At 33.7% G+C, this 27,196-nt stretch overlaps 3 protein-coding genes across 4 annotated transcripts; all 3 read right to left on the bottom strand.

The window, feature by feature from the left end:
- Positions 1-6,825: 6,825 nt before the first annotated feature.
- On the bottom strand, positions 6,826-11,206 carry LOC112741184 (NEDD8-activating enzyme E1 catalytic subunit). The gene is made up of 8 exons (XM_025790056.3): positions 10,751-11,206; positions 10,472-10,674; positions 8,776-9,008; positions 8,637-8,699; positions 8,491-8,547; positions 8,258-8,379; positions 7,813-7,930; positions 6,826-7,498 (listed from the first exon to the last, which is right to left on the bottom strand). The coding sequence occupies exons 1-8, from the start codon at positions 11,017-11,019 to the stop codon at positions 7,211-7,213; spliced, it is 1,353 nt and encodes a 450-aa protein (XP_025645841.1). The 5' UTR covers positions 11,020-11,206; the 3' UTR covers positions 6,826-7,210.
- A 1,966-nt stretch (positions 11,207-13,172) lies between these two features.
- On the bottom strand, positions 13,173-16,063 carry LOC112741186 (3-dehydrosphinganine reductase TSC10A). 2 transcript variants are annotated; one of them, XM_025790059.3, is made up of 4 exons: positions 15,248-16,063; positions 14,882-15,029; positions 14,051-14,341; positions 13,173-13,475 (listed from the first exon to the last, which is right to left on the bottom strand). In XM_025790059.3, exons 1-4 carry the CDS (start codon positions 15,782-15,784, stop codon positions 13,456-13,458), a joined length of 996 nt encoding a protein of 331 aa, XP_025645844.1. In that variant the 5' UTR covers positions 15,785-16,063; the 3' UTR covers positions 13,173-13,455. The 2 variants fall into 2 exon arrangements, with proteins under 2 accessions (XP_025645844.1, XP_025645843.1); XM_025790058.3 differs by having other exon boundaries at positions 13,173-13,478; positions 15,248-16,010.
- A 74-nt stretch (positions 16,064-16,137) lies between these two features.
- LOC112741185 (protein trichome birefringence-like 11) lies at positions 16,138-18,604 on the bottom strand. The gene is made up of 4 exons (XM_025790057.3): positions 17,942-18,604; positions 16,984-17,373; positions 16,739-16,897; positions 16,138-16,664 (listed from the first exon to the last, which is right to left on the bottom strand). The coding sequence occupies exons 1-4, from the start codon at positions 18,379-18,381 to the stop codon at positions 16,322-16,324; spliced, it is 1,332 nt and encodes a 443-aa protein (XP_025645842.1). The 5' UTR covers positions 18,382-18,604; the 3' UTR covers positions 16,138-16,321.
- Between the last annotated feature and the right edge of the window lie 8,592 nt (positions 18,605-27,196).

The following is a 27,196-nucleotide window of genomic DNA, read 5'->3' as shown; positions in this document are numbered from 1 at the left end:
TCAATATTTCTAATCTTATTCTTAACATATATTCTTAAAATGTATTTAGAAATAATATATATTATTATTTATTAAAATAAAAAATATTTTAAATACTTTTAATAATTAAAAAAATATTAAAATCAGTTAAAAAATTATTTTATATTTTAATATCAATAAAATAATAAAATATCATTATAATTTATCTAAAAAATACTTTATATTTTATATATATGTCGTGTCCCAGTGTGTCTTATGGCTCTGTTTGGTTGATGTATATGATGAGACATAAACATAAAGACATAAACATAAAATATTTGTGTCTATGTATTGTGTTTGGTAAAAATAAGGAACAAGACACACATATTTAACAAAGACTGAATTACCCTTCATTCAACCACAAGTTTACCATCATCACTGTATACCCATTACTCCAAACACTGTATATCATCACCATTGGATTTTTATTTCTTCTAATATCATCTTAATTTATCATTCAAATATTAAATATATAATTTTTCTTGAAAAAATAGAAAATTAAAGTTCAGAATTTATCAAAGATTAATCAAAATTTAAATAAATAAAAAAATTAAATATACAATTTTTTTCTTGAAGAAAATAGAAGGATAAATTTGGTTGTAAAATCTAAAAGAGGAAGAGAAAAAAAAGTTTGGGGAGATAAGAGGACAAATTTTAAAAATTCAATAAGGGTGAAAGAGTAAAAAATAAGTGTCTCACAAGTTGTATTTCAGTGTCTCACCAAATTGGAGGTACACAAATTTAGTGTCTTCGTGTCCATCCGTGTCCTCCCGTGTCCTTCGAAAATCTGTGTCTCACCAAACCAAACAGCAGACATGTATCACCGTGTCCATGTCTCAAGTCTCATTGAGACATGGACATCAACCAAACACTACCTATAAGATTTTAAAATTCGTGTGTCCGCGTATCCCGTATCGTATCGTGTCTCATGTCTATATCAGTGTCCGTGCATCATAGCATACCATGTAACTAATTTAAGTTGGTCGAATAGTCAACTCACTCTTACGCATAAGTATGGGGATTTAAATTCCATCTTGTGCATGTAGCGACTCATTAACAGACCGTTAAATAAAATTTAGATCTGTGGCAAATTAGTTAACTCCGCCTATGTTATACTTGTGGTACATAATTGGTCCCAAACCCGGATAAAGGAGGATGGTTGTGTTAGGTCTTCGACAACCAACATAAAAACATAGTCGAATCCCCATAACATGAATTAAAGACATTATTGCGCTAAAGCTAGGTCGTTACCCGGTAGCAACGCGCTGTATGGCTCGAGTACGGTGTCAAATGAGCAAGAGCCGCTGCATCGACGCCCAAATGTAGTGTTAAATGAGCAAGGATTCCCACGTTTTCGTGAACGGACGAGGGTAAATAAGCTAGTTCACAAAGTAAAAGGTAAAGGTCGGAGCGACAGAAGGTTGAGATTTAGGACATGGAACATAGGCACTCTAACAGGAAAGTCCATGGAGGTGGTGGACACCATGACAAGGAGGAAGATTAACATTATGTGCCTACAAGAAACAAAATGGGTTGGTGCGAAGGCCAGGGAGTTGGATACTTCTGGTTTCAAACTTTGGTATACAAGAAAGGTGAAGAATAGGAATGAAGTTGGTATTATTGTGGATAAGCAGTGGAAGAAGGACGGAGTGGATGTCAAGAGGGTGGGAGATCGGATCATCTCTATCAAAGTTGTGGTGGAGGGAGGTGCTTTTCATGTGATTAGCGCCTATGTACCGTAAGTGGGTTCAGACGAACAACACAAGATAAGGTTTTGGGAGGATCTAGAGAGTTTGGTCCAAGACATACCTTCGTCAGATAAGATTTTCTTAGGAGGAAATTTAAATGGTCATGTTGGAAGAGAAGTGACTAGGTATGGAAGTATTCATGAAGGCCATGGTTTCGGGGTGATCAATGTCGAGGGTAAAACTATTTTGGACTTTTTCTCAACCTTTGACCTTCTCATTACAAATACATGTTTTAAAAAGAGACGAACATCTTATAACCTATAAGAGTGGCATGACAAACTCTCAAATTGACTTCTTCTTGTTGAGGAGAGTTGACCGAAAATTTTGCATTAATTGTAAAATTATCCCTAGAGAGAGTTTGACAACACAACATAGGATGCTCGTCATGGATTTTCACATTGAGCAAAAGTTGAGGAAAAGACATCATACGAAGAACCCAAGGACGAGGTAGTGGCGAAAGGCGAAGAACAAAGAAGCTTCCTAAGACGAGTAGGAGAAGAGGCAAAGTGGGATGGAAATGGAAACGCGGAAGAGATGTGGAGGGAGATGGCAGAAGTTATTAGAAAAACAGCAAAAGAAAGCTTTGGTGAATCTAAAGGAATAGGACCAAGAGACAAGAAGTCCTGGTGGTGGAATGCGAGTGTACAAGAAAAGATAAAGATAAAAAGAGAGTGCTTTAAAGAGTGGTCCTTATGCCGCAATGCATATAATTGGAAAAAATATAAGGCGGCTAAGAAAGAGACAAAAGTGGCTGTAAGTGAAGTAAGAACAAGAGTATATGAGGGTCTCTACCAGTCTTTGGGCACGAAAGAAGGAGAAAAAGGTATATATAGAATTGCAAAGAGCCGTGAAAGAAAAATGAGAGATTTGGATCAAGTTAAGTGCATAAAGGATAATGATGGAGAGGTGCTGGCTCAAGAGGAGAAGATTAATGAAAGGTGGAAGAGCTACTTCTACGAGTTATTTAATGAAGGACAGAAGACTCTTCCAAGTCTTGGTCGGTTATGCACAAGGGAAGAAGATAAAAACTTTGACTACTATCGAAGGATTCGAGAATTCGAGGTAAAAGAGGCTCTAAGCAGATGAAAAATGGCAGGGCAGTAGGACCTGATAATATCCCGATTGAGGTTTGGAAGGGCCTTGGAGGAAAAGGCATCAACTAGTTAACCAAACTTTTTAATGAGATTTTAAGGTCAAAGAAGATGTCTGATGAGTGGAGAAAAAGCACATTGGTACCTATCTACAAGAATAAGGGGGATATACAAAGTTGCGGAAACTATAGAGGGATCAAGGTCATGAGCCATACCATGAAGTTATGAAAAAGGGTGATAAAACGGAGGTTGAGAAAAGAGACACAAGTAACAGAGAATCAATTTAGATTTATGCTAGGCAGATCCACCACCAAAGTGATATACCTGTTAAGAAGGACGATAGGGTACATATGGTGTTTATTGATTTGGAAAAAACGTATGATATGGTGTCAAGAGAGGTCTTATGGAAGGTTTTAGAAAAGAGGAGAGTAAGAATCGCATATATTCGTGCAATTAAAGACATGTATGATGGGGCCACAACTAGTGTGAAGACTCAAGGTGGTGTGACAGAGGAATTTCCTATTGGTATAGGATTACACCAGGGATCATCATTAAGTCCATATATTTTCACATTAATCTTGGAAGTACTCACAGAGCACATCCAAGAGCCTGTGCCATGGTGCATGTTTTTTGCCGATGATATCGTCCTTATGGGAGAGTCAAGGGAAGACCTAAATAAGAAGTTGGACTTATGGAGAGAAGCTCTAGAAGTGTATGGTCTGCGTATAAGCTGTAGCAAGATGGAATATATGTAATGTAAGTTCAGTTTGAGAAGAGAAAACCTTAATATAGAGGTGAAGATTGGAGAAAACACCTTACCAAAAGTTAAAAGTTTTAAGTATCTTAGGTGCATCATACAGGATAATTGAGAGATTGAACATGATGTAAATCATAGGATCCAAGTAGGTTAGTCAAAATGGCGGAGTGCATCTAGTTTTATATGCGACAAAAAAGTGCCTTTAAAACTTAAAGGTAAATTCTATCGCACTGCTATAAGACCGGCTATGCTTTATGGTACGGAGTATTGGGCGGCTAAAGGGGAGCACGAACATAAGTTGAGTGTGGCAGAGATGAAGATGTTGAGATGGATGAGTGGTCATACGCGATTGGATAAAATAAGGAACGAAGATATAAGAGAGAGAGTTGGAGTAGCACCCATTGTGGAAAAGATGGTTGAATCGCGTCTCAAGTGGTTTGGACATGTGAGAAGAAGACCGACAGAACACCCAATTAGGAGGGTGGATGAAATGGAAGATGGATAAGGGGTGAAAGGCAGAGGAAGGTCTAAGAAGACCATCCATGAAGTGGTCAAACGAGATTTACATGTAAACGGTCTCTCTAAAGACATCATACATGACAAAGTATAATGGCGTTGTTTGATTCATGTAGCCGACCCCACCTAGTAAGATAAGGTTTTATTGTTGTTATGGCAAATTAGTTCTTGACCAGTCGTATTAGAAAATGGACGACGGCAACCAAAAAAATTGTGATACAAAGTACACAGTGGTCATTGTCAGCATCCTATTAATGGGGTTAAGACAATTTTATTTACGGTAATAAAATTCAAAAATTAAATTAACTACAAATAAAGAAAAAAGGGTTCAAGAAGCAAATTGATTGCTATTGATATCATTATTATCCTGTTGAGCTTAAAGAGGGTGAGGAACAGCCGGCAACAGCTTATTTCCAGATATCTAATCCAGATATTCAATCCACACTTGCTTCTGTGGATGGCCCATATATTCTCTCTTTCTCTCTCTCCTTATCATACCCTTAAAAAGGTAACTTATGGCTCAAAATATTCATGTCATGTGCCATTTAGTCACAAACAAATAAGCTTTGGTCCCCAACAAGGTTATTCTTATGGATCTTATCTGTTTTTCTATCTTCCCCTCATTGTTCATGGTTAAGATTAAATCAATCAGACAAACATGTGTGGTGTCGGTGCATCTATATTGAGTTCATCTTCTTACAATAAACAATCCCTGGCACCTTTTCAGAGTAATAGTGTAATATATTAGTAGCTAGTTTAATCCAGTTACATTACTCAATGGGCAATATAGTAAAAAAGAACATGATCATGTTCATTTATTAATCCACTTGAGCACTTAATAAAATTTTCCTCTAATTAAATTAAGACATCTTGATAGTTAAGTTATGCACTCTATAAAATATTGTTTTTTAAGCAAATTAATATGCTACACTAAGTTTACTAAGAATAGAATATGTGATGTGAGCATCATAAGATGCCTCTGAATTGAATTTAAATATTAATTTCAGCTATTGAAAGAACTCCTAATATCATATTCGTTCCATGTTATCAAATTTGAGGACATAAGAAATAATAGAGAGTTTATTTTAGAAAAGCATTTGATGAGTCTTTTTAAGACGACATAAAGAAACAGAAGCATAAACAACTTTTGACATCTTGCTTCAAATAAACAACAAAAGTTGAATTGTTGTTTTATCGAAGCAAATTACACAAACTAAGAAATGCTACTTATGTTGAAAAAAAAAAAACATTCTTTTTATCCTATAAATTACAAACAACCACACGCAAAATATTCCTTGGAATAACCTATAAAAGATCTTGCGGTTATCGAATGGGGTTAAGGTAATTAACCACTTCAAATCTGTCTACCGAGAACACAATAATGAAAAGAATGTTGAGAGCACGAGATTATTGAGCTTTGTTGTCACTCATGAGTCTACGTCACTACTCCTGTGATAAATATTGCTTGGTAATGGGTATTGATCAAGCTCTTTATAATGTAGTGATTGATTGATACATTAAGATTTGTATAGCTATGACTCAATGTTGCAGATATTTCGAAATAATTTTACCATTAATCTTCTCGCGAGATTATGATTCCAGTTTTAAGTCGAACCACCCTAATTCCTTCTGTAAAATATGTACCTAGAAAAATATACTAGGTCAAAGTAAGTTCTATGTTGTCATCTCAATATCATCAATGTGTAGCGAATAAATTAGCTTATCAAGTCAGCATCAGATATTAACATTAGAGTACTCTTCTTAAGGCACTCACCCGCTAGGGGTGAGCACGGGTCGATTATTCATCTGAATCCGAACCGAACCAATTAAATTGATTCTGGAATCAACGGGTAATTAGGTCCAACTCAAACCAAACCGATGATCTTTGTTAGTGATTGGTTCGAAAATCGGTTCTGGGAGTATGAAACCCGAACCAACCTGCGAACCCGATCATATATTAATTAAATAAAAAAATATATATATGACTTTTTTATTAGACAATGATTATTCACTATTAATATGTTTGAATTTTAATGAGTTTAGTTTTTAATGTATGTGATGTTTAACATGTTTGGATTATTTCTATTGACGTTACATGTTTATTGTATTTATTGAATTTTTAAGATAAAAATTTGTTTTTTTTTCATGAATTTTTCAAAGTCACCGGATACCTAATTACCCGAACCGAACCAATTTGTTTTTAATTGATTTAGTTTGATTCGGATACATGTATAAAAATACGCAAATCCAAACCAAACCAAAACCAATTATATTTTGATCAGTTCACTTCTAATTCCACCATAAATCCAAACCAAACCGACCCGTGCTCACCCCTATAATACCCGACCCGTGCTCACCCCTATTACCCGCGTGCTAATACTCCAACATGACACTTCACCTCATTTACCTAAAAAATGTACTTGTTAGTTGTTATTTTCTCGTTTCTGGAAGTGTCAAATTCACTTAGAATTGCATAAAGTGTCACCTTACAAGCTGATTGTAATACATGACTTGTAAATCGATTGGTTTAAGCCTAAATCGTATAATAGATCTCAGTTTCAGTATAAAACACCTACTTGTACAAGTTTATACAGGGTTTTCTATGTTTTTAAGACCGGTTATTTTTGCTTCTAAATGCAAGTGCTTAGGTGTTTCTTTATTCTCTAATGCAACCACAGCTCATTCAGCTCGTGTCTTGTGGCCTTAGCTGTACGCTAAGAATAGCCTGATACCGAAATTGTCAATCTCATACATCGTTAAGTAATACATGTGCATACTATTCTAGCCCAAGTCAAATTGGAAACCTATCAGGATCAAACATATTCTGAGTGAACTATAACTTCATTGAGCTCCATCAAGCTAAGAATATGCTAATATTGAATAGACAAAGATCATGGCCATGTGGGCAACAATAAAAAAACATATCATCAAATTTCTATAAATAAGTTTTACAGGGTAGAAACTATCAACCTTGCCTTACCAATATTGGCAATTTGTTGAGATCTTGAGGACTGATAACGTCACTATGCTTGTCAAACCTTGAAAATTTCAAGCAGTGAAGTACGTTTGGATTTCCAAAATTATGCTCCACCAGCTGTATCCATATCAGTAACCCCATCAACTCCCTTGAAAGTGACTCGTAATTTTCTCAGACAGGAGACTTTTTGGTTGTTCTTGTTTGTCATACCATTCACATGTATAACATCCTTGGAAAGTTTACCCATAAGTTCGAAAAGAGGCAAACTCAGGTTTGATCGCGTCATCTCTTCCAATACAGGGGGAGCTTGCATGTACAGATTCTTACCTCGGTGTGTGATGCTTGCTTTTGTTAATTGCAATTTAGGATGCTCCTCCAGAAGATTCATAAACTGTTTCACACAATTTGTTAAATATTGCATTAGAAGGGAAGTAACCAAAGAAGCATCAGAATATATGACTCGGTAAAATTCAGCTAAAGCATAGTCAGAAAATTTACTTCATTTATTAAAAGTGCTACAGTACCGATAACTGAGTTTATTTGTCAAGAAAAGGATTTTGTCGGCAACACTGAATATTTGAAATTTCGATATTTTGTTTATCGAGATACAAGACCCCGATGAAATTAGAAAGAATAAACAAAGAACTTGAAACACAAGGGTGTTTATTGGATTACTATATGAAGTTCCATGGTTGTAAAAATAACCTTTTGTAATGTGACTGAAGTGTCCACTTCAATAAGTACACCTGGACCACAGACAAGGCAGTCTTTGTCCCTCTCAAATTCCGCTACTTTGGTATGGAGGCCTTCAGATCCATTATACCTACACAAAGTATGCAGGAATTAATGAACACTGCCCATATGTTACATTTGGTGTTGAACTCAGAATAATAATGGTTAAATATGAACTAAGAAAGTAATTTCAAATGCCCAAGATGTATGGGTAATGCATAAGTATTTTAAAAAAGAAAAAAACAAAGGAACTGGACAAAAAATGACCTCTAAAACTTAAAGTAAAGTGCAAGAATTTCTTGTCCATTTTTCATCTTCGTGTCTTGTGTGTCAAAACTATGTGCATAAAAACGTTCAACAAAAAAAAATCACACATGGAATAATAATTGCTTCAGAATATAGAAGAGAAAAGACACACGTTAGATAGTTTGACATAGTTTTGCTGCACTCTGTTGCAATCTTCAATGTTTCAAGAGTGCACGCAGCTGATATAATTGCATTCGTGGAAGCTATTGCAGGTATAATGTTCTTCACAACACCCTGTCCAAGCAATTAATTACTCGGTAATAAGAAAAGTATACTGACATGAGGGCATGAAGCAACAATTTAAAGTTTTGCTAGGAAGAACTGGCATCCCAAATGATCTAATACCTGGGTAAAAGAATAAGTAACTCCTGGAATGCCAAAAAGCTCAGCCCTCTTAGCAGCCTATCAAAAGAAACAGAAAACTGTTATAATAGACCCAAAAATGTAAGTTAACAGCGGTTATCAGGATCCAATTTCCAAAATAATGTTACCTCATCATAAACCCACTTCATATGCTGAGGGTTATCAGGATCAAAAGCAGTCCCACCATGAGCCTACAAATTATTTTGTTCCAGTTATGGATTTTTAAGCACAACAAAGAGAGAACAAAGAGACAAAGTTATGAACTACCTCATTCCATTTAATCAAGTGTGCATATTCAATACAATGGGCAGCAGTTCTGGGGGTTTCTGCCAAAGTGCACAAAGGAAACTTCACTTGAGGTGGGAAAAGCCAAATTGTACACTCAAAGCAAGGTGTAACCCCAGGCAAGATAACCCTAGCATGGCCCTTGAAACCTTCAGTACCACCATCTACCATGGGTTTGATTGTTTCTTCCAGTGGATTGTCATCAGAATCATATTCTATCTCATGGCAGGGGGAAAAAAAAACAGAAGCTGAAATTAGTATAAGCAACCAGCAATGAAACTGGCAAAGATGGATATGGATGGAGCGAAAATATAGGAAGTTGGGGTCAGACATGTCACCAAGAAATGACCTTAGACAGAATGACATACTTTGCATCAAATGCCTATATATATGACGATTCTTTTTCATTTTTTAAAAAGGCAGAGTCGAACAGTTACATCGGCATGATATATTAATGATCAAAAGACATAAGAACTAAACTTAAAGATAAGTCTTAAGGACTTCCATAGATGAGAAAGATTCAACAGCTCACACCATAGAATTGACATATATATTAAGCAAAGCCTATGGTCTGTTCTATTAAAAATCTATATAGCCTGTCCTGCATCCAGATAAAAGAGAACATTGTCTTAGGCAATCAACAACCAACATAACTAAGACACTATCTAATCTTTCATGGACAACCAAGCTCAAACTGTGGGATATGGCTTAAAAGTTGTTCTCGTTGTTGTCGTCTTCATCCATTATAGTGAATTTCACCCACTCTAATAGTAAAACTAAGGTGTTGTTTGCGAGTCAAGATAGAAAGGAAAAGGAAAGACATTGAAAGGGAAGGAAGGGTATGCAAAAGAAGGGGTTTCAAAGGTTTGCCTTCCCCTTGTATGAGGCGAACTAAAACCACTAAAATCATGGGAACCGAAGAAGAGGGATTATGAGGGATTTGCAGGGTTTTTAAAAACCCTCAAACACCTTTTCCGATTCATGTTGCCTTCAATTTCTTCATTTTCCATTCTAAATTCAGCTCCCAAACAAGGCCTAACAGACCTACTGACCAAAATTTCTGAGTGTCTAAACATCTTTACAATTAATTATGTAATCACACCCTACACACACACACACACACTTACTTCTATGCATTAGAATATTTGGTTTGTATTTTATTCATTTGCAGTCTTCTATGTATTAACACATAACTGAAGGCACGTTCCATGTGCATAAGTTAGACTTGCAAATCCCTTCTTCCTAGGAGAACAAGCATCCCGTTTGCTCTCACTACTACAAATAATATTGGATTTACGGCTTTCTGTATCATATACTATCTGCTTCAATAATGGTTTATTCTGTTCAATTTACGTTTTTTTTTTTTAACTTCATCCTCAATTTCAAATTCATAACTGAAAGAATCGTAACGAGTCTAAAATCTACTATTTTCCACAATATATATTTTACAAATAACAGATTATCTGGTTAGTTCTGTTAATCTGTAAGGTGCTAAATTTAGTTACAGAAGTATAAATATGACCCTATAAACACAAGTGCAGACTAAACCTTTGTTTCCATGCATGTGTGTAAAGCTATCACAAGTCAATTTTTGACCCACACACTACTATTTAAGATTCGTTCAAAAAATCAACCACTGAGAGCAAGCAAGCAAAATTTAAAAGAGGGATATGCAAACCTAGGAAACTACAAGCAACGTTGTTGATGTAGCTGCGAGCTTCAACGGAGTCAAGACCAAGAGCAATAATCATGAAATCGTTATAGAAATCGATGTCCTTGTCCTCGATCCTGCAAAAATGAGGGACGATGTTGACGCCACTGATCCTCTCCATAACGCGCTTCGCAGCTACCTCAGCCTTCGGTTTACCAACATCTTCAACCCTAAACAAGAAAAAATCGCCCAAATCGATTAGAAACTACGAAGAAGAAAGAAGGGGGGGAATAAATGAATAGGTACCTGAACAAGAACTGGCGATTGAGGTTGGTGACTTCGATGCGATCCATGTCGATGACGTCGAGGTTATGGAAGCCGGAGAGGGCCAAGTCCTTGAGGAGCTCGCAGCCCAAGCCGCCGGCGCCGACGACGAGGACGCGGGCGTGGTTTTGGACGTCGTCTCTGAGCTGGGCGCTGGGTTCGAACCTCGGGCCGACTAGGTTTCCGGGGCGAAGGAGGAGCTTGTCGAGGTCCCTAGACCGGCTCGGTTGCGTTGCAGCAGTCTCCGCCATTGGAACCACCTATCACTCTCACTCTCACGCTCCCGCTCACTCCACCACCTTGTGTTCCACACCCTGCTTCCGTGCTTCGTTTTTACGCTCTTTCTTTCGGAATCGGACCTTACTTCCTCTTTTTTTTATATATTAGTTATTAATTTAATCCCCGATAAGGTAAGTAAGTTTATGATGATGCTAAACAAGATTATGGGCTTGTTTGGGGTGAATTTATAGGAGAAAATCTTTTTTGAATTATCTTTTTTTTAAAAGATAGAGGAATGCTAGGGGTCAGCAATTTTAGTATTTTGTAACCATCAATTAGCTATTAATAGTGTTTTTAATGGTGTGAGATTACATCTAATAGTGGGAGATCACTCACTTTTGTTTTGATGGTTAAGTGCTGGTCAGAAAACACAAAAGTTGCTGGCCCCTTAGACTTTTCCTAAAAGATATTATGAAAAAATAAAAGTAATTTTATATTTAGATATTTTATATAAAAAAAAATTTTTATTTATCAATTATGTTTGAATATATTAATATATAAGTATTTTTTGTTTATTTATTATGTAAATTTTTTTTAAAAAATATATTTTAAAAATAATATAAATTGTAACTTCTTAAAAAAGATATATTTTTATTTTTTTAGTGTTTTTATTTTTACTACTAAAAATTTATCAAACACACTAAAAAATAAAAATAATATTTTTTATTAAAAAAAATTTTTTTATTAAAATAATGACATTCAAACAAACACTATATGTATTATATATATTTATTTTAACGTCTTAAATTGAATTAAGCAGTAGTATATCACCAAATGTAATCTCAGGAAACAGACCTACTCAAAATATTTCCATGCAGCAATGCTAGAAAACTAACATAATTTATTATTTTTAGTTAATAATTAATTAATAATATTTAAAAATATTAATTAAAAATATAATATTAAATTATTACATTAAAAATATTAGGCTATTACCTAAAAATATTAGCCAAAATAATTTAAAATTGCTCTGATCTTCAAGTTTTTGGCAGAAAGTTATTCTAGTAGATCATATATTCATTCAAGTAAATTATTGCATTTATATACTTTCTTTATTTGGGCGAGGTTGTATTTATCTATCTATACTCCAAATGAGTGTAAAGAAAAACTAAATATTTGTGTAAACAACCTTTTATTTTTCTTTTTTTTTTGTCTGGAAATGTTTTAAGTAGGGGTGTACATGAACTGGGCCACACCGAATTTGGCTTAACCCAGATCCGACCCGAAATATAGACCGGGCCTAATTTTTAAATCCTAGACCCGATGAAACCTATGCACTTTCGGGTCGAGTAAAAACCGAGTTTTTATCATGTAAATTTCACCTAATCTCTAACTATTATTTCACAATTCACGTAGTAAAATTCACTTAAAAAAATATAATAAGAACCAGCCATTCTCTAAAATTAAAACATAACCATAATCAATACTAATATTGTTTAATAACACCAAATATTTAAATCAATACAAATAACACAATATTATGCATTAGTCTAAAGTCTTATGCATTTTAAACATAAAACATTAACTTATAGTCTTATAATAACTAATAACACAAAATATTAAGGTTTACAATATTTAAATTCCATATAAGAATAGCCATCATCCATCACTTATAACACAAAATATTAATTGTGTATGATGACCGGACCATCGGGCCGAGTTCGGATGACCCGAGCTATGGTCCGGAACCAACCCGAAATATTGACCAGATCTATTTTTGAGACTCTTACCCGGCTCTAAACCGATGAAATCACACTAAATTAGCCCCTAAAGTGTTTGGGGCACCCCTAGTTTTAAGTGTGTCAATTATTTTTAATCAACATCCGTTGTTTCAAAATATTTGCCCCATATAATGGAATAAATGGATTGGATCATGAATTTCAACCGGTCCAAACTCGTAAAAGAAAAATCTATCACAACCAGTTTTTATTTGTTAAACTGATTTGCCAATAATATTCATCCTTCAGAGTTCAGAGTAAACAATTCACACAACTACTAAAATCCCAACAATGACATCAAAACATCTCATACCGTTCAAAGAACATGGAAGCGTACTGCGTACACCTCTTACTAAAAAAGAAAAGGTGAAGTTGGTAAAGTTGAAAGTAGGACCGTGGAAAATGAATGATTCAGAATTGCTAAACATTTCATTTGCTTAATAAAACAAAACTGACAGACAGACCTGAAAAACTAGATGTAACTTTATTTTCGTTTTTCACTTTCTCTATCAAATATATTAAGGATTCTATGTCAGAAACTACAAATTTGGAATGTATGTCTTTGATCGAGATCACATAGTTGACAATCAATCAAAATTCCCCATATATCAATGTAGAGCAGATTTGAAGAAAACTACGTTGCAATATCCGCTACAAGTCTCCTAAAACAAGGACCGAGCTCAAAGTGTTTCAGCTCCTTTGAGGTGAACCTGCTAGAAGTAGAAATCATCAGTTCTACAAAAGCTACATCCAATTCACTCTAGCTAATTTCAAAGACTGTGCTAGCATAAAATGATCACCTTGTTAACATTAACGTAAAGCTTAAGTAAACGACTATTCAAGTTTATTAATGGTTTGATGATTTTGTTCGTCAGATCCCCATATTTTTACTCGATTTTGACTTTTATTTCCTGTTGCCTGAAAGTTTTATTTGGTCCTTAGATTTATTAAACATTTGTAATTTGGTTCTCCGTCATGACCAACTAACTGTAAGCAACCATTAGTGGTTGCCACAACCACACCATTTGCCTCGACAGCACTAAATTGATAGATGTGAAAATTTTGGTCATAAATGAGAGCCAATCAGGCGAAAAGGTAAATAATAAAGAAAGAAAAGAAAAGAAAAGAAGGTGATCTAAAAGGCTAAAAGCTAGGTAAACAATAGGGACAATAGTGATGAATAAGTAAATCTTTATTGGTCTTCTGTAATTTATCTCAACCAGGACTTTATTTATTAAACTAGAAAATGGTAAGAAATGTTCTCCCATTCCTGCAAAGCACTTACCTTTTCTTTGGTTGTGCCACTTCTCTATACTTGTGTACCAAGTCCACTGGAAACATAGTCCTGCGATACGCAGTATTCCAGCCGCAAGAACCTCAACTGTGGCCATTAAGAATGACCTTTGAGGGGATAAACCTGCAGTTGCTAATGACAGTGCAATTCCCTCCAAATTGCAAGGAATGATGAAGCTCCCAGATTTTATGCCATCAAAAGTTTTCTGAGCAACCTCCTCAGGTTTCATTGCACCAGAAGAGGATGCAATGATTTTGGTGAGCTCTGGTTTTCTCTTGTTTTCTGTAAAAGTAACATTTCAGTTTGTACTACCACTATGGTTATAGGAATAAGTAAACTTCCCAGGAGATTATATCAACGGATCTCATTTTATAAATCTAATTATCTTGAGCTATTGACTGTCTATAATTTTCCAATCAGGATCAACGTTATAACATTTGACAATAAGTTCAAATGCATGAGATCATATACTAAAAAGATAATACAATAATGACTTAATGAGGAAGCTGGAAATGATTAAGTCGACAGTATATTGAATTACAAGTAAAAGAAATCTGGTAATCAATGCACCAATTCTTGGTAGCAAAACATAACTTCAGTGTAGGTTATACTATAGAATTAAGCACTCCAATCTGTAGCTTTTTCCTCTCTTCACATATATTACGAGCTTAAAGTAGCAAGTTCAAATTCATGGAAAATGCTTCAACAAGGAATACTACTTCCCTCATCAACACAAAATTTGAAGCTAGATGTATATCACCAAATGTATATCACCAAAACTAACATGCATAAAGACATAAGCTAAAGCACACACTTCATTACCTTCAGCGAATCCGGGAGTATCCGTGTCCGGAGGGAAGATCAGAGAGACATGAATGTTATCTGCTATAACTTCTTGTTGCAATGCTTCTGCTAAACCACGGAGGCCAAATTTACTGGCAGAATAAGCTGCATAACCATAAATTCCCACCTAAAAGTATATGTAAACATAAATTCCACATCAGTCAACAGTAATCTACTAAACCACACGTTCATTCCTCTTACACTCAAAATATCCAGCATATCCAAACAAATTTCAAATCCAAAACCCTAAAAGACTGTTAGATTCAAAATTTCCACTGAATTTGAGCTTTCTTTCAATCAACAGCAGAGTCTCATGCAAAACTTCAGAGTGTAGAAGATTTATACCTGACCGGCCTGCGAAGAGACAAGAGCGATGGAAACCGGTTGCTGCGGGTCCTTCCTGGTCCTCATGGCCGGCAACGCCGCCTTGATGAGGTTGAAGCTTCCCATGAGGTTAACGTCCAGCGTGAACTTGACCTCACTCAATTCCTGCTTCTCCAGCTCGAGCGCCACGAACACGCCGTGGTTCAGCAGCAGCACGTCGATCGGCCCAGCCTCGTCCACCGCGCGCTTCACGGCGTCGTAGTCCCTGACGTCAGCGGCGAAGACGGATACGTCGATGCCGGTGGCGAGGCGGACGGCATTGCGCGCTTCCTCGAGCTTGTTGCGGGAGCGGGCGAGGATGGAGACGCGGGCGCCCTGGGCGGCGGCGTGGTGAGCGAGGGCGAGGCCGATGCCGCTGGATCCACCGGTGATGAAGACGTGGCGATTCTTGATCGGGATCTTGACGGGGCGAGGGCGCACGAGGAAGTAGAGGAAGGCGATGAGGGCTAAGGGGATGAGAACGATGAGGGTGAAGAGAGAGAAGTACGCATCCGCCATTGCTGAAACTTCCTTCGATTGGAAAGTCGTTACGAGCTATGAAGTATGAACCAACTAACATTTTTCTTTTTGTCTTAATATCTTTACATATGTTATAATTTTAGAAAACAAAATTATTAAAATATATTTTAATATAAATGAATTAAAGACAAAAATAATTTATGTTAGAAAAATGCTAGTTCTACTTTAACTTTCAGTTTTTAATCAGTTTTTTTTTTTTAATTATTTATTATTTAATTAATTTAAATATCCACTGTCTATGTTATACTCTAGCAATATTGTACCCTCTTTAATGTGAGAAGGTTTAATAACATAAAAGAAGAAATATGTTCATAACAACACTAATCAAAATATCTGCACAATCAAAGGCTTTTATCTATGATTGTATATATGTACTCCAAAATTCAAGTCTTGTACTGTGTAACGTGTTAGCGTCTTTTTGAGACTGCTGAGAACAATTTATGAGTCCTTGCTTCCCAAGACAAATAAAAAAGAATTGCTGTATATAATGCTTCCATGATTCTTTGAAGTTCCTTGCTATGAGAAGCCTTCATGTTTCATGAACATTGCATAAAGCAGCTCATTCCATGTATCAGGTACACCAGGCAGACACCAGTGGCTGCAATCTTGCCGATGGAGTGCCGCCGTGCCGCCATTCGGACCAAGATAGTAGATTGATGAGTGCCCATCTTTTCTCTGAGCTGTCATCTCTGTTATATTCAATATTTTCAACTTGACAAGTTCAGTGCTGTTTTTGTGTGATGATAGCAATGAATTGCCTATTTTAAATTGTGACCAGTTATCATTAGGCACCAATGACATGTTAAGCTCTGGCAGTGTTTCCAAATGACAACTTCCACCGCTTCTCCAATCTCCACTTCTGTTCATACATTACTGGATAAATATATGCAAAACTTGAATAAATCATAACAATTGTTGCAACAAATTACAAACCTGAAGTGCACGGGTGCATATGTACGAAAGAAAACTTGACTCTTGTTAAGATTTACAGTATCTTGTATCCAATTCAACACTGTCTCCATAGACTTCCTATATGCATCTTCCACCTTCATTTCCATCTTAACTTCCACACCTTCTTGGAAATAACAGCCCCTGAGCAAATATGAAAACAGTTACTTCTTAGGTGAAAAAACACAACCACATATACAATTGTAACCTAGGAATGAATTATGAATTACCCTCTTATGGTTTTTTCATGATTCCACCAGTGTCCTGTGTTAAGAACCAAGACATGTGCATCTCTCCACTTCAAAGAGTTCCAATCCATTTTATCCACCTTCAAGGTTGTCCTAATGTTTCTAGCAGCGCCGGCCGGCGGCCGGCTTTGCAATACAAGAAATGGAGCTCTGTAGTATTCTACAGTACAGTTAAAGTCTCTGAATTTGAAAACTAAGAACCCCTTGTGCTTTGTGATTGGGTTGCCATTTACTTCATAGATTGATTTCTTGTTAGTAACTACAGAAGACAGCATGCATAAGAATGACTCCCATTGATTTCTTCCGATTGAGTCCCCGGCAAACACTAGGCGTTTGTTTCTCAGTTTTTCCAACATCATTGTTGCATTGAATCTGTAATATACCAATATGTTTAATGGAATTATTTCTTGGTTCAAAGTAATTAATTGAAAGTGTTCTCATCATCCAATAAGGTTCATAATGTCATTTTCACAAAGCTGATATGTTTAGAGAATATTGTATATGTGACACAAGTATACAAAGGATACGATAGCCAATTGCCACCATTTGGGTCCCTCTCAAAAGATGCCAAATAAGATATATTCAGAGACACAACCCTATTGAGATTTTTAATATTATTATGTTGTTTTCAAATTTCTTGTTCTCAAAATTAATATCAGCAACTTAATTTCTTGCTGACAAGTCAACACGATAATAGCTTATGACTTTTTTCCACAAAAAATAATTATCAGACTCTCATCAATTTATCCTCTCCAACCTCCATCGTTATTTTCTCCGCTGCCAAAAAATGATTAAACCAATAACCATTGTTGGTTATAGTTCTTTATTTTTATTGGTTACCTTAATGCAAAAATGGGACTTTTTCTCCTCTTTAATCTTCATTTGAATTGATCTTAATAAGCGGATAAGAGAATGAGTGAGAGAGTGATGAAAAACATACCTTGGCAAGTTGCAATGTTTGGGTTGCCACCTCCACTTTGTGTAAAAGGAATCACGTCTACCATTTTCAGAACAACGAAAGCCATCATCAAGGAAGTTACAATCTTTTGAGTCATACAAAGGGTAACTCTCATCCCAAACCCACTTACCCTGAAAAAAATCACACCCCTTTTCTCCAAGAAACTCATCAACGCTGTTATCTCTGTGTTCCGGAACCGAAACCGGAGGCAGAGCAAGGCTTTGTGATTGAGCCAAGAATCCGAATGGTGTGTAGTCAAAGTAGAAGAAGAAGCAGCACGTGAGTATAAAGAATCCAGCAAGACCAACAGAAACAGAAGGTTCCAACAACAGCCTCATAAGTTTGACTCTTCGAAAGGCTTCGGAAATCGGCATGGTTTCTTGGGGAGAATTCGAACAAGAACAAGTTGGAAAGAGTGGCATGCAAGGAACATGTATGGAGCTTTAATTTCTCTTCGGTTTTTCTTCTTTCATGTTCATGGCCCTGAATTCAAGGGAAGCATGTTTTGTAAGCCTTGCTTCGTGGGTCACTTTGGTAAATTTAAATATTGGATTTTGATAGAAAGGCAAAGAGAAAAAATAACAACATTTGGGTGTGGAAGAAGCAAGGGATGAATGGATGGAACATATATATATATATATGGTTTAATTACTCTGAAATTTTTAATTAGATCTTTATACTTTTTTTTTTAATTGAGTCCTTGCAGTAAAATTTTTTTTAATTGGATCCCTATACTTTTTTTTTCTTTTTATTTAGGTCTTTGTACTAATTCTTTTTTTTTTAAGTTGGGTCTTTATAAAATTAAGCCAATTACTATTAAGAGGGACTTAATTGAAAAAAAATTTGATATAAGGATCCAATTAAAAAAAAAAAAGTATAGAGACCTAATTGAAAATTTCACGAAACTATAGAGACTAAGAGAATAATTAAACATATATATATATATATATATATATATTTTTGATTTGGAGTTTAATATTTGATTTAATGCCACATAAACTAAAAAATTTGTTTAATATAGGTATATAATTAAACAATTCAACTCTATAAATTTGGACTACTATACCACAAAAACTCTCTTTTTATATCCTTTTAAAGTATTTATATAAGCAATGGTCAACAACATAAATAATAAAAATAAAAATAAAAATTTAATCACAATATCACTAAAAAGTTAATTCTAAACTTAATTTAGATAAAAGAAAAATAAAAACTTTATATGTAGTAGAAAAAAAATAAATATTTTATAAATTGCATGTAAAATATATCAAGGACAGTGAAAATATAAAAGAAAATAAAAAAATACGAAACGTAAAAAAAGAAAATATTAACATTTTTTTATTTTTGTGATATTATAACTATTATTTATTATCTTTTTTATTATTGAAAGAAAAGAAGGACTTAAAAAGCCTATAAAATAAAAATATTGAATATAATTTAGTGGAATAAAAAAAATTTTATAAATAATATAAAATATTAAATAAAACATTTCAAACTACTTTATATAGATAGAATTTGATTTTTCTTAAAATAAAAAAGGCCTTGATCTATCTTTGCAGGGAAACAAATATTAAAACTTGAATTTTAAAAAAAATAATATAAAGCCTCCAAGAAAAAAATATTAGAAGATAAAGAAATTATAAAATATTTAGATTTTATTAACATATTTATAATTAGGAATAGATAAATATTTTAAATAATAGATTAATCACAATTTAAAATCTCTCCCGTAATTAACCCCCAGATCAATTTATATAATTTGAGATGAAACCTAATTAATATGATCAACTGTAAATGATTATGACAAAAGGCAATTACACTATACAAAGTCAAATGAAAAAAAAATTTGAGTAAAAACAATAAATAAAAAAATAAAAGTAAGAATGAGTTAATAAAAATATAGCAAAATTTTAATTTATATTTTAATAAGATCAATTTCGATAAACAAAATGCCTAATGCATTATTATTGTATAAAATAGTTAAGAAAGAAAAAAAAAACTAAACAAAAAATTTAATTCTAAAACTTATATTTATAAATGGTAAATAAAATATTCTATATATAATATTTATAAAGATATAAAAAAAATTAATGTAATTACTAAAAAGATATGATAATATAGATTATTATAATTATTATTTAATATCACTATAGTCAATTATTAAATGTTAATAAATTTAATTATTTAATATATAATATTTTCCAAAAATAATGTCTATATTAAAACTATTGATTTAGGAAAATACAAGAAAGAATCTTAATAATTACTAACATATCTATTTTAGATGATTTAATCATTAAATATATATATTAAAAAACATAGTTTATATATATTTGTGCGAATAATTTAATTAGGAGATCCCACGGGATACGTATCATAATTCATAAAAACTAAATTACTAGTAAATTAATAGATAAAATTATTGTGATATTATTTTGTTATATTTGAATTCATAAAAGAAAGAAGATTAAATAAATAATATTTATAAATAATAGTTAAATAATTTGTATAAAAAATTATATATTTTTTTCAAACGTAAATCGTTTCAAATTAAATAATATTTTAAAATATTTATAAAGTATAAAAAGTAATAAATATTACACTTATTTTATTTGAATTTGTCAAAATTAATATTCAAAAGAAAGTAATGTTATAACATTCAAATTCAAAGTTTATAACTTCAAAAGATTTTAGTAACATTACAACATTTTGTGTTAGATTATAATTTTGATTTTAGTTTAAATATGGATGTTATTAAACTATTAATAAAATAACTAAATATCTCAATTAAATAAATGATAGTTATTGCAAGAAAGGATGCACATCCCACATCATAGGAGTAGCATGGTATAAAAAAAATAATAATGTTTTACATCAATGTAAAAAATCTAACAAAGTTATTCAAGTACTTTTTTGTTAACGCGCCTTTCTCCTCTCTTCAAATTACGTGAAATATATGTGCGCTCTCACTCCCTCTTATTAACGTAACAGAATTATGTAAATTTTTTTTTCAACGTAAACATTCTTCAACGTTAACGATTTGGATCTGTAATCTTTGCCGCTCGTCGTTCTTCTTCTTTTTTCTTCTATTCTGCTCGTTGTTCTTCTGTTGCTTGTCCTTCTTCTTTCTATTATTCTTCGTTTTCTTCTTCGATTTGTAGATTTATCTTCTTCGTTTTCAGATTTTAATATTCTATCAAAACAATGAATGATTCAACTTCAAATAAGTTGAATGAGAGCGATTTAGATTATTCTTCTGAAACGAATCAAGTGGATGAGGTTTGGATTATATTTTGAATCGAATTGAATGGAATACAATTGCTAAATTGAATTGAATTGAATATACGTAGGTGTTTTGAATTGAATTGAATTGAATTGATAATCTTTAAATTGTAGACACGGGTGTTTTGAATTTGATTTTATATAATGGATAATGTTCCGTTCATTTAGTACTATACAGTTGATTCACCTTAATAACGTGTTCGATTTATGCAGAAAGCTGTTTTGAATTTGATTTTATATAATGGATAATGTTCCGTTCATTTAGTACTATATAATTGTTTCACCTTAATAACATGTTCGGTTCATTCTGCAGACCAGGTGTATTGTGGATGAACAATTTATCCTAAAATAGTTTTATTGATAAAATAAAATAAAATAAAATAGTAAAAACTCGAGGAATATAATTTTATTGGTAACACAACAATAAGGCGTTAAGCAATAAATACAGTGAAAGCTGAATATAAACTAATTACAACAGAGATAAAATTACAAAGTAGAGACACAAAACGTACAAACGTATGCATGTTAAAGCCACTAGAAATAAAATCCTCAAACTTATGCAGTGGTTGCTAATATTAATAATATGCAAATATTGCACAATCCCTTCTGAATTTCATTAGCTTAGTAATATATCTCGCAGATCCAGCAGCAGCACAAAGCAAAGAGGCTGCATTAATCATAACAGTTGCATAAAAAATTAATCTTTTTTATTTTTTATTTTTTATTTTTTGTAATTTTATTACAAAATAGACTTTATTCGAATGAAAGGCGATAAATATATTTAATGTGTACATATGCTTACGTTATAGTGCGGTTTCTCCTTCTTTGTCACCATTATCTTCTTCATTTTTGTTGTAAGGATAAAAAAAAATTGGTCAATAATTCACTCAATACACTGACAAGCACAAGCATGCACATTTTAATCAAGTGAATCAAAACGAGCAACTCTACTGAACCGAACGACATTCATGTGCTGAATAAAATGTGATAAACATTTAATCATCAATAAAAATATTTCTGCATGCACAAGGACTCAACTGAACGCACTAACAATCAAGTGAATCAAAATGAGCAACTGTACTAAACCAAATAATATTTATGTGCTGAATAAAATGTGATAAACATTCAATTATCAATAAAAATATTTTTGCATCCAAAAGAACTCAACTGAACACACTAACAATCAAGTGAATCAAAAAGACCAACTCCACTGAACCGAACTCCATTCATGTTTTGAATAAAACGTGATAAACATTCAATCAGCAAGAAAAATATTTCTGCATCCAAAAGAACTCTACTGAACAGACTAACAATCAAGTGAATCAAAATGACCAACACCAATGAACCAATCAATATATCACAGAAAGAAAATAACAACACATTTTCTATTCATATGCCCTAGTGACGCAATAAAAATGGATTTAGAATAAGTCAATCTACTAAACGAAGCAACTCAATCCACTAAACCTTAAATCGAACTAGGAGAAACACGAGTTTTGAGAGAAATTAAATGAACATAATAACAACAGTTTTTCTCATACCTTTCGGAGTCTCTGTTCTTGTTTTTGTTTATTTTTTCTTCTTCCTTTCGAAAGCTTGACGCGATGGAAGTTTGAGAGATTTTGAGAGAGATGTGAATGTTAAACGTTTCGGGAGTTTTTTTTTTTTTTTTTTGGTCGGTAACGTTTCGGGAGTTTGGACGCGTGAATACACGCTCATTTAATGGGATTGGATTTTTTTTGTGTTGGACCAATTTGGATGGACTTAGATGGAAAATTATATGGATATGTAGCCCAACTGTAAAGAAAAATGGCGCAAATTATATTTTATATTGGAGTGAGGATAGTAGTTTTTATGATTATAAATGTAAAAGTATTAATCTCAAATGTGGTACTATTTGATTTAAAGTATAAAAATTGAATTTTTTTATTTTTGGGAGACCAAACTCAGACTTTTTAATTTTTTAAAGATAAAAATGGGACCATCCAATTTATAAATTCTAAAATAAAAAATTACAATAAACATAATAAATTCTCTGATTTAATATTAAAAACATTTTAAAAATTTTCTTATAAAGTAATCGGACAGTCCAATTATATAGTCTCATACTAAAAAACTAATATATGCAAAACCAACATAATTAAATTGTACATTGTCTTTATCAAACAACAAACAACAACAACGAAATTTTGTCCCACTAGGTAGGGTCGACTCCATGGATTAAACAACGTCATTGAACTCTATCATGTATCATATCTATATCATGTCTATAGAGAAGCCGTTTATATGTAAATTTCATTTGACCACCTCATGGATGGTCTTCTTTTGTCTTTCACACCTTGTCCATCTTCCATCTCATCCACCATTCTGACTGGGTACTTTGTCGGTCTTCTTCTCACATGTCGAAACCACATGACACACCATTCTACCATATTTTTCACAATAAGTGCTACTCCAATTCTCTCTCTCTCTCTTATATATTTGTTCTTTATTCTATCCAATCGCGTATGACCACTCATCCATCTCAACATCTTCATCTTTGTCACACTTAACTTATATTCGTGCTTCCTTTTGGCCACCCAATATTCTGTACCATAAAGCATAGCCGGTCTGATAGCGGTGCGATAGAATTTACCTTTAAGTTTAAAAAATACTTTTTTGTCACATATAAAACTAGACACACTTCGCCATTTTGACCAACCTGCTTGGATCCTATGATTCACATCGTGTTCAATCTCTCTATTATATTGTATGATGGACTCAAGATATCGAAAATTTTTAACTTTTCATAGGATGTTTTCTCTAATATTCACCTTTATATTAGGATTTTTCCTTCAGCATCGAACTTACATTCCATATTCCGTCTTGCTACGGCTTATGCGCAGACCATACACTTCTAGAGCTCCTCTCCATAAATCCAACTTCTTATTTAGGTCTTCTCCTGATTCTCTCATAAGGATAATATCATCGGCAAAAAGCATGCACCATGACACAGGCTCTTGGATATGCTCTGTGAGTACTTCCAAGACTAATGTGAAAATGTATGGACTTAAAGATAATCCCTGTTGTAATCCTATACCAATAGAAATTTTTTTTGTCACACCACCTTGAGTTTTCACACTAGTTGTAACTCCATCATACATGTCTTTAATAGCAGTGCGATAGAATTTACCTTTGAGTTATAAAAGCACTTTTTTGTCACATATAAAATCAGACGCACTTCGCTATTTTGACTAACCTGCTTAAATCCTATGATTTACATCGTGTTCAACATCTCCATTATCCTGTATGATGGATTCAAGATACTGAAAAGTTTTAAATTTTCGTAAGATGTTTTCTCCAATCTTCACCTTTATATTAGGGTTTTTCACTCGGCAACCAAACTTACATTCCATATATTCCGTCTTATGATGGCTTATGCGCAGACCATACACTTCTAAAGCTTCTCTCCACAAATCCAACTTCTTATTTAGGTCTTCTCTTGACTCTCCTATAAGGACAATATCATCAACAAAAAGCATGCACCATGACACATGCTCTTGGATATGCTCTGTGAGTACTTCCAAGACTAATGTGAAAATGTATAGACTTAAGGATGATCCCTGGTGTAATCCTATACCAATAGAAAATTCCTCTGTCACACCACCTTGAATTTTCACACTAGTTGTAACCCTATCATATATGTCTTTAATTGCACGAATATATGTTATCCTTACTCTCTTCCTTTCCAAAACCTTCCATAAAACCTCCCTTGGCACCCTATCGTATGCTTTTTCCAAATCAATAAATACCATATGTAGATCTCTTTTATTACTACAATACCTCTTAATCATCATTCTTAACAAGTATGTAACTTCAGTGGTGGATCTGCCTGATATAAAACTAAATTAGTTCTTTGTTATTTGTGTCTCTTGTCTCAACCTCTATTCTATTATCCTTTTCCAAAACTTCATGAAATGACTCATGAGTTTGATCTATCTATAATTTTCACAATTCTGGATATTTCTCTTATTCTTATAAATAGGTACCAATGTACTTTTTCTCCACCTATCTAACGTTTTTTTTTTACCTTAAAATCTCATAAAAAAAACTTGGTTAACTAACTGGTGCCTTTCTCTCCAAGGCCATTCCAAATTTCAATCGAAATATTATCGGGTCCTACTGCCCTGCCATTTTTCATCCGCTTTAAAACCTCTTTTACCTTGAAGTCTCGAATCCTCCGGTAGTAGTTGAAGTTTTAATCTTCTTCCATCATGCATAATCTACCAAGGCTCGAAAGAGTCTTTTGTCCTTTATTAAATAACTCGTAGTAGCTCTTCTACCTTTCATTGATCTTCTCATATTGAGCTAAAACCTCTCAATTTTTATTCTTTATGCACTTAACCTGATCCAAGTTTCTCGTTCTTCTTTCACAGCTCTTTTGCGATTCTATATATATCTTTTTCTCCTTCCTTCGTATCTAAATACTAGTAGAGGCCCTCATATACTTTTGTTCTTACTTCACTTACAGTCACTTTTATCTCTTTTTTAGATGCCTTATATTTTCCCAATTATCTGCATTGTGGCACAAAAACTATTCTTCAAAGCACTCACTTTTTACAATTATCTTTTTTTTGTACACTCGCATTCCACTACCAAGACTCCTTGTCCCTTGGTTCTATCCCTCTAAATTCACTAAAAATTTTTTTTACTGTTTTTCTAATAACTTCTGTCATATCCCTCCACATCTCTTCCGTGCTTTCATCCACTTCTCACTTTGCTTCTTCTCCTCTCCGTCTTAGGAAGTTTCTTTATTCTTTATCTTTCATCTGCCACCACTTTGTCCTTAGATTTTTTGTATGATATATTTTTCTCAAATTTTGCTCAACGCAAAAATCCATGACGAGCATCTTATGTTGTGTTGTTAAACTCTCTCCCGGAATAATTTTACAATTAATTCAAAATTTCTGGTTGAATCTCTTCAACAAGAAAAAGTCGATTTAAGAGCTTGTCATGCCACTCCTATAGGTTATAAGATGTTCGTCTCTCTTTTTAAAACATATATTTGCGATGAGAAGGTCAAAGATTGAGGAAAAGTCCAAAATAGTTTTACCATCAGTATTAACCACCCCGAAACCATGGCATTCGTGAATACTTCCATACCTAGTCATTTTTCTTCTAACATGACCATTTAAATCTCTTCATAAGAAAATCTTATCTCTCGAAAGTATGTCTTAAACCAAACTTTCTATATCTTTCCAAAACTTTATTTTATGTTGCTCATCCGAACCCACTTGTGATGCATAAGCGCTGATCACATGAAAAGTACCTTATTCCACCACAAGTTTGATAGAGATGATCTGATCACCCACCATATTAACATTCACTACGTCCTCCTTTCATTGTTTATCCATGATAATACCTACCTCATTCGTATTCTTCATCTTTCTTGTATACTGAAGTTTGAACCCGGAGGTATCCAACTCCCTAACCTTTGTGCCGACCCATTTTGTTTCTTATAGGCACATAATGTTAATCTTCCTCCTTGTTATGATATCTACCACCTCTATGAATTTTTCTGTTAGAATGCCTATGTTACGTGTCTCAAATCTCAACCTTCTATCGCTCCGACCTCTACCTTTATCTTTTTCTTTGTGAACTAGTTTATTTACCATCGTCCGTTCACGAAAATGTGAGAATCTTTACTCATTTAACACTACACTCGGACACCTATGTAGCGGCTCTTGCTCATTTAACACTGTACGCTCGCATACAACACGTTGTTTCCGAGCAACAACCTACCTTTAGCGCAATAACGTCTTTGATCCATGTCATGAAGATTCAACTAAGTTTTTATATTGGCTGTCGAAGGCCTAACATATCTTTCCTCCTTTATCCAAATTTGAGACCGGTTATATATTGCAGGTGTATATAGGCAGAGTTTGCACACTCGCTTTATCGATAATAAAAATTTTA

The sequence above is a fragment of the Arachis hypogaea genome, chromosome 14, assembly GCF_003086295.3.
Source record: "Arachis hypogaea cultivar Tifrunner chromosome 14, arahy.Tifrunner.gnm2.J5K5, whole genome shotgun sequence".
Taxonomy (NCBI): Eukaryota; Viridiplantae; Streptophyta; class Magnoliopsida; order Fabales; family Fabaceae; genus Arachis; species Arachis hypogaea.
Note: the sequence above shows the minus strand (reverse complement) of the source record. Positions and strands in the feature narration are given on the sequence as shown.

Excerpts from the sequence above, each read along its gene's own strand:
- LOC112741186 (XM_025790058.3), bottom strand. The coding sequence starts at position 15,784 with ATGGCGGATGCGTACTTCTCTCTCTTCACCCTCATCGTTCTCATCCCC. Across the intron at positions 15,030-15,247 it reads TCTCTTCGCAGGCCGGTCAG|GTGGGAATTTATGGTTATGC; the intron begins GTATAAATCTTC and ends ATATACTTTTAG. Across the intron at positions 13,479-14,050 it reads GTGGCACAACCAAAGAAAAG|CAGGTTCACCTCAAAGGAGC; the intron begins GTAAGTGCTTTG and ends TTCTACTTCTAG.
- LOC112741184 (XM_025790056.3), bottom strand. The coding sequence starts at position 11,019 with ATGGCGGAGACTGCTGCAACGCAACCGAGCCGGTCTAGGGACCTCGAC. Across the intron at positions 8,700-8,775 it reads ACTTGATTAAATGGAATGAG|GCTCATGGTGGGACTGCTTT; the intron begins GTAGTTCATAAC and ends AATAATTTGTAG. Across the intron at positions 7,931-8,257 it reads ACTATGTCAAACTATCTAAC|GTATAATGGATCTGAAGGCC; the intron begins GTGTGTCTTTTC and ends TACTTTGTGTAG.
- LOC112741185 (XM_025790057.3), bottom strand. The coding sequence starts at position 18,381 with ATGCCACTCTTTCCAACTTGTTCTTGTTCGAATTCTCCCCAAGAAACC. Across the intron at positions 16,898-16,983 it reads CATGAAAAAACCATAAGAGG|GGGCTGTTATTTCCAAGAAG; the intron begins GTAATTCATAAT and ends ATATTTGCTCAG. Across the intron at positions 16,665-16,738 it reads TATGCACCCGTGCACTTCAG|AAGTGGAGATTGGAGAAGCG; the intron begins GTTTGTAATTTG and ends ATGTATGAACAG.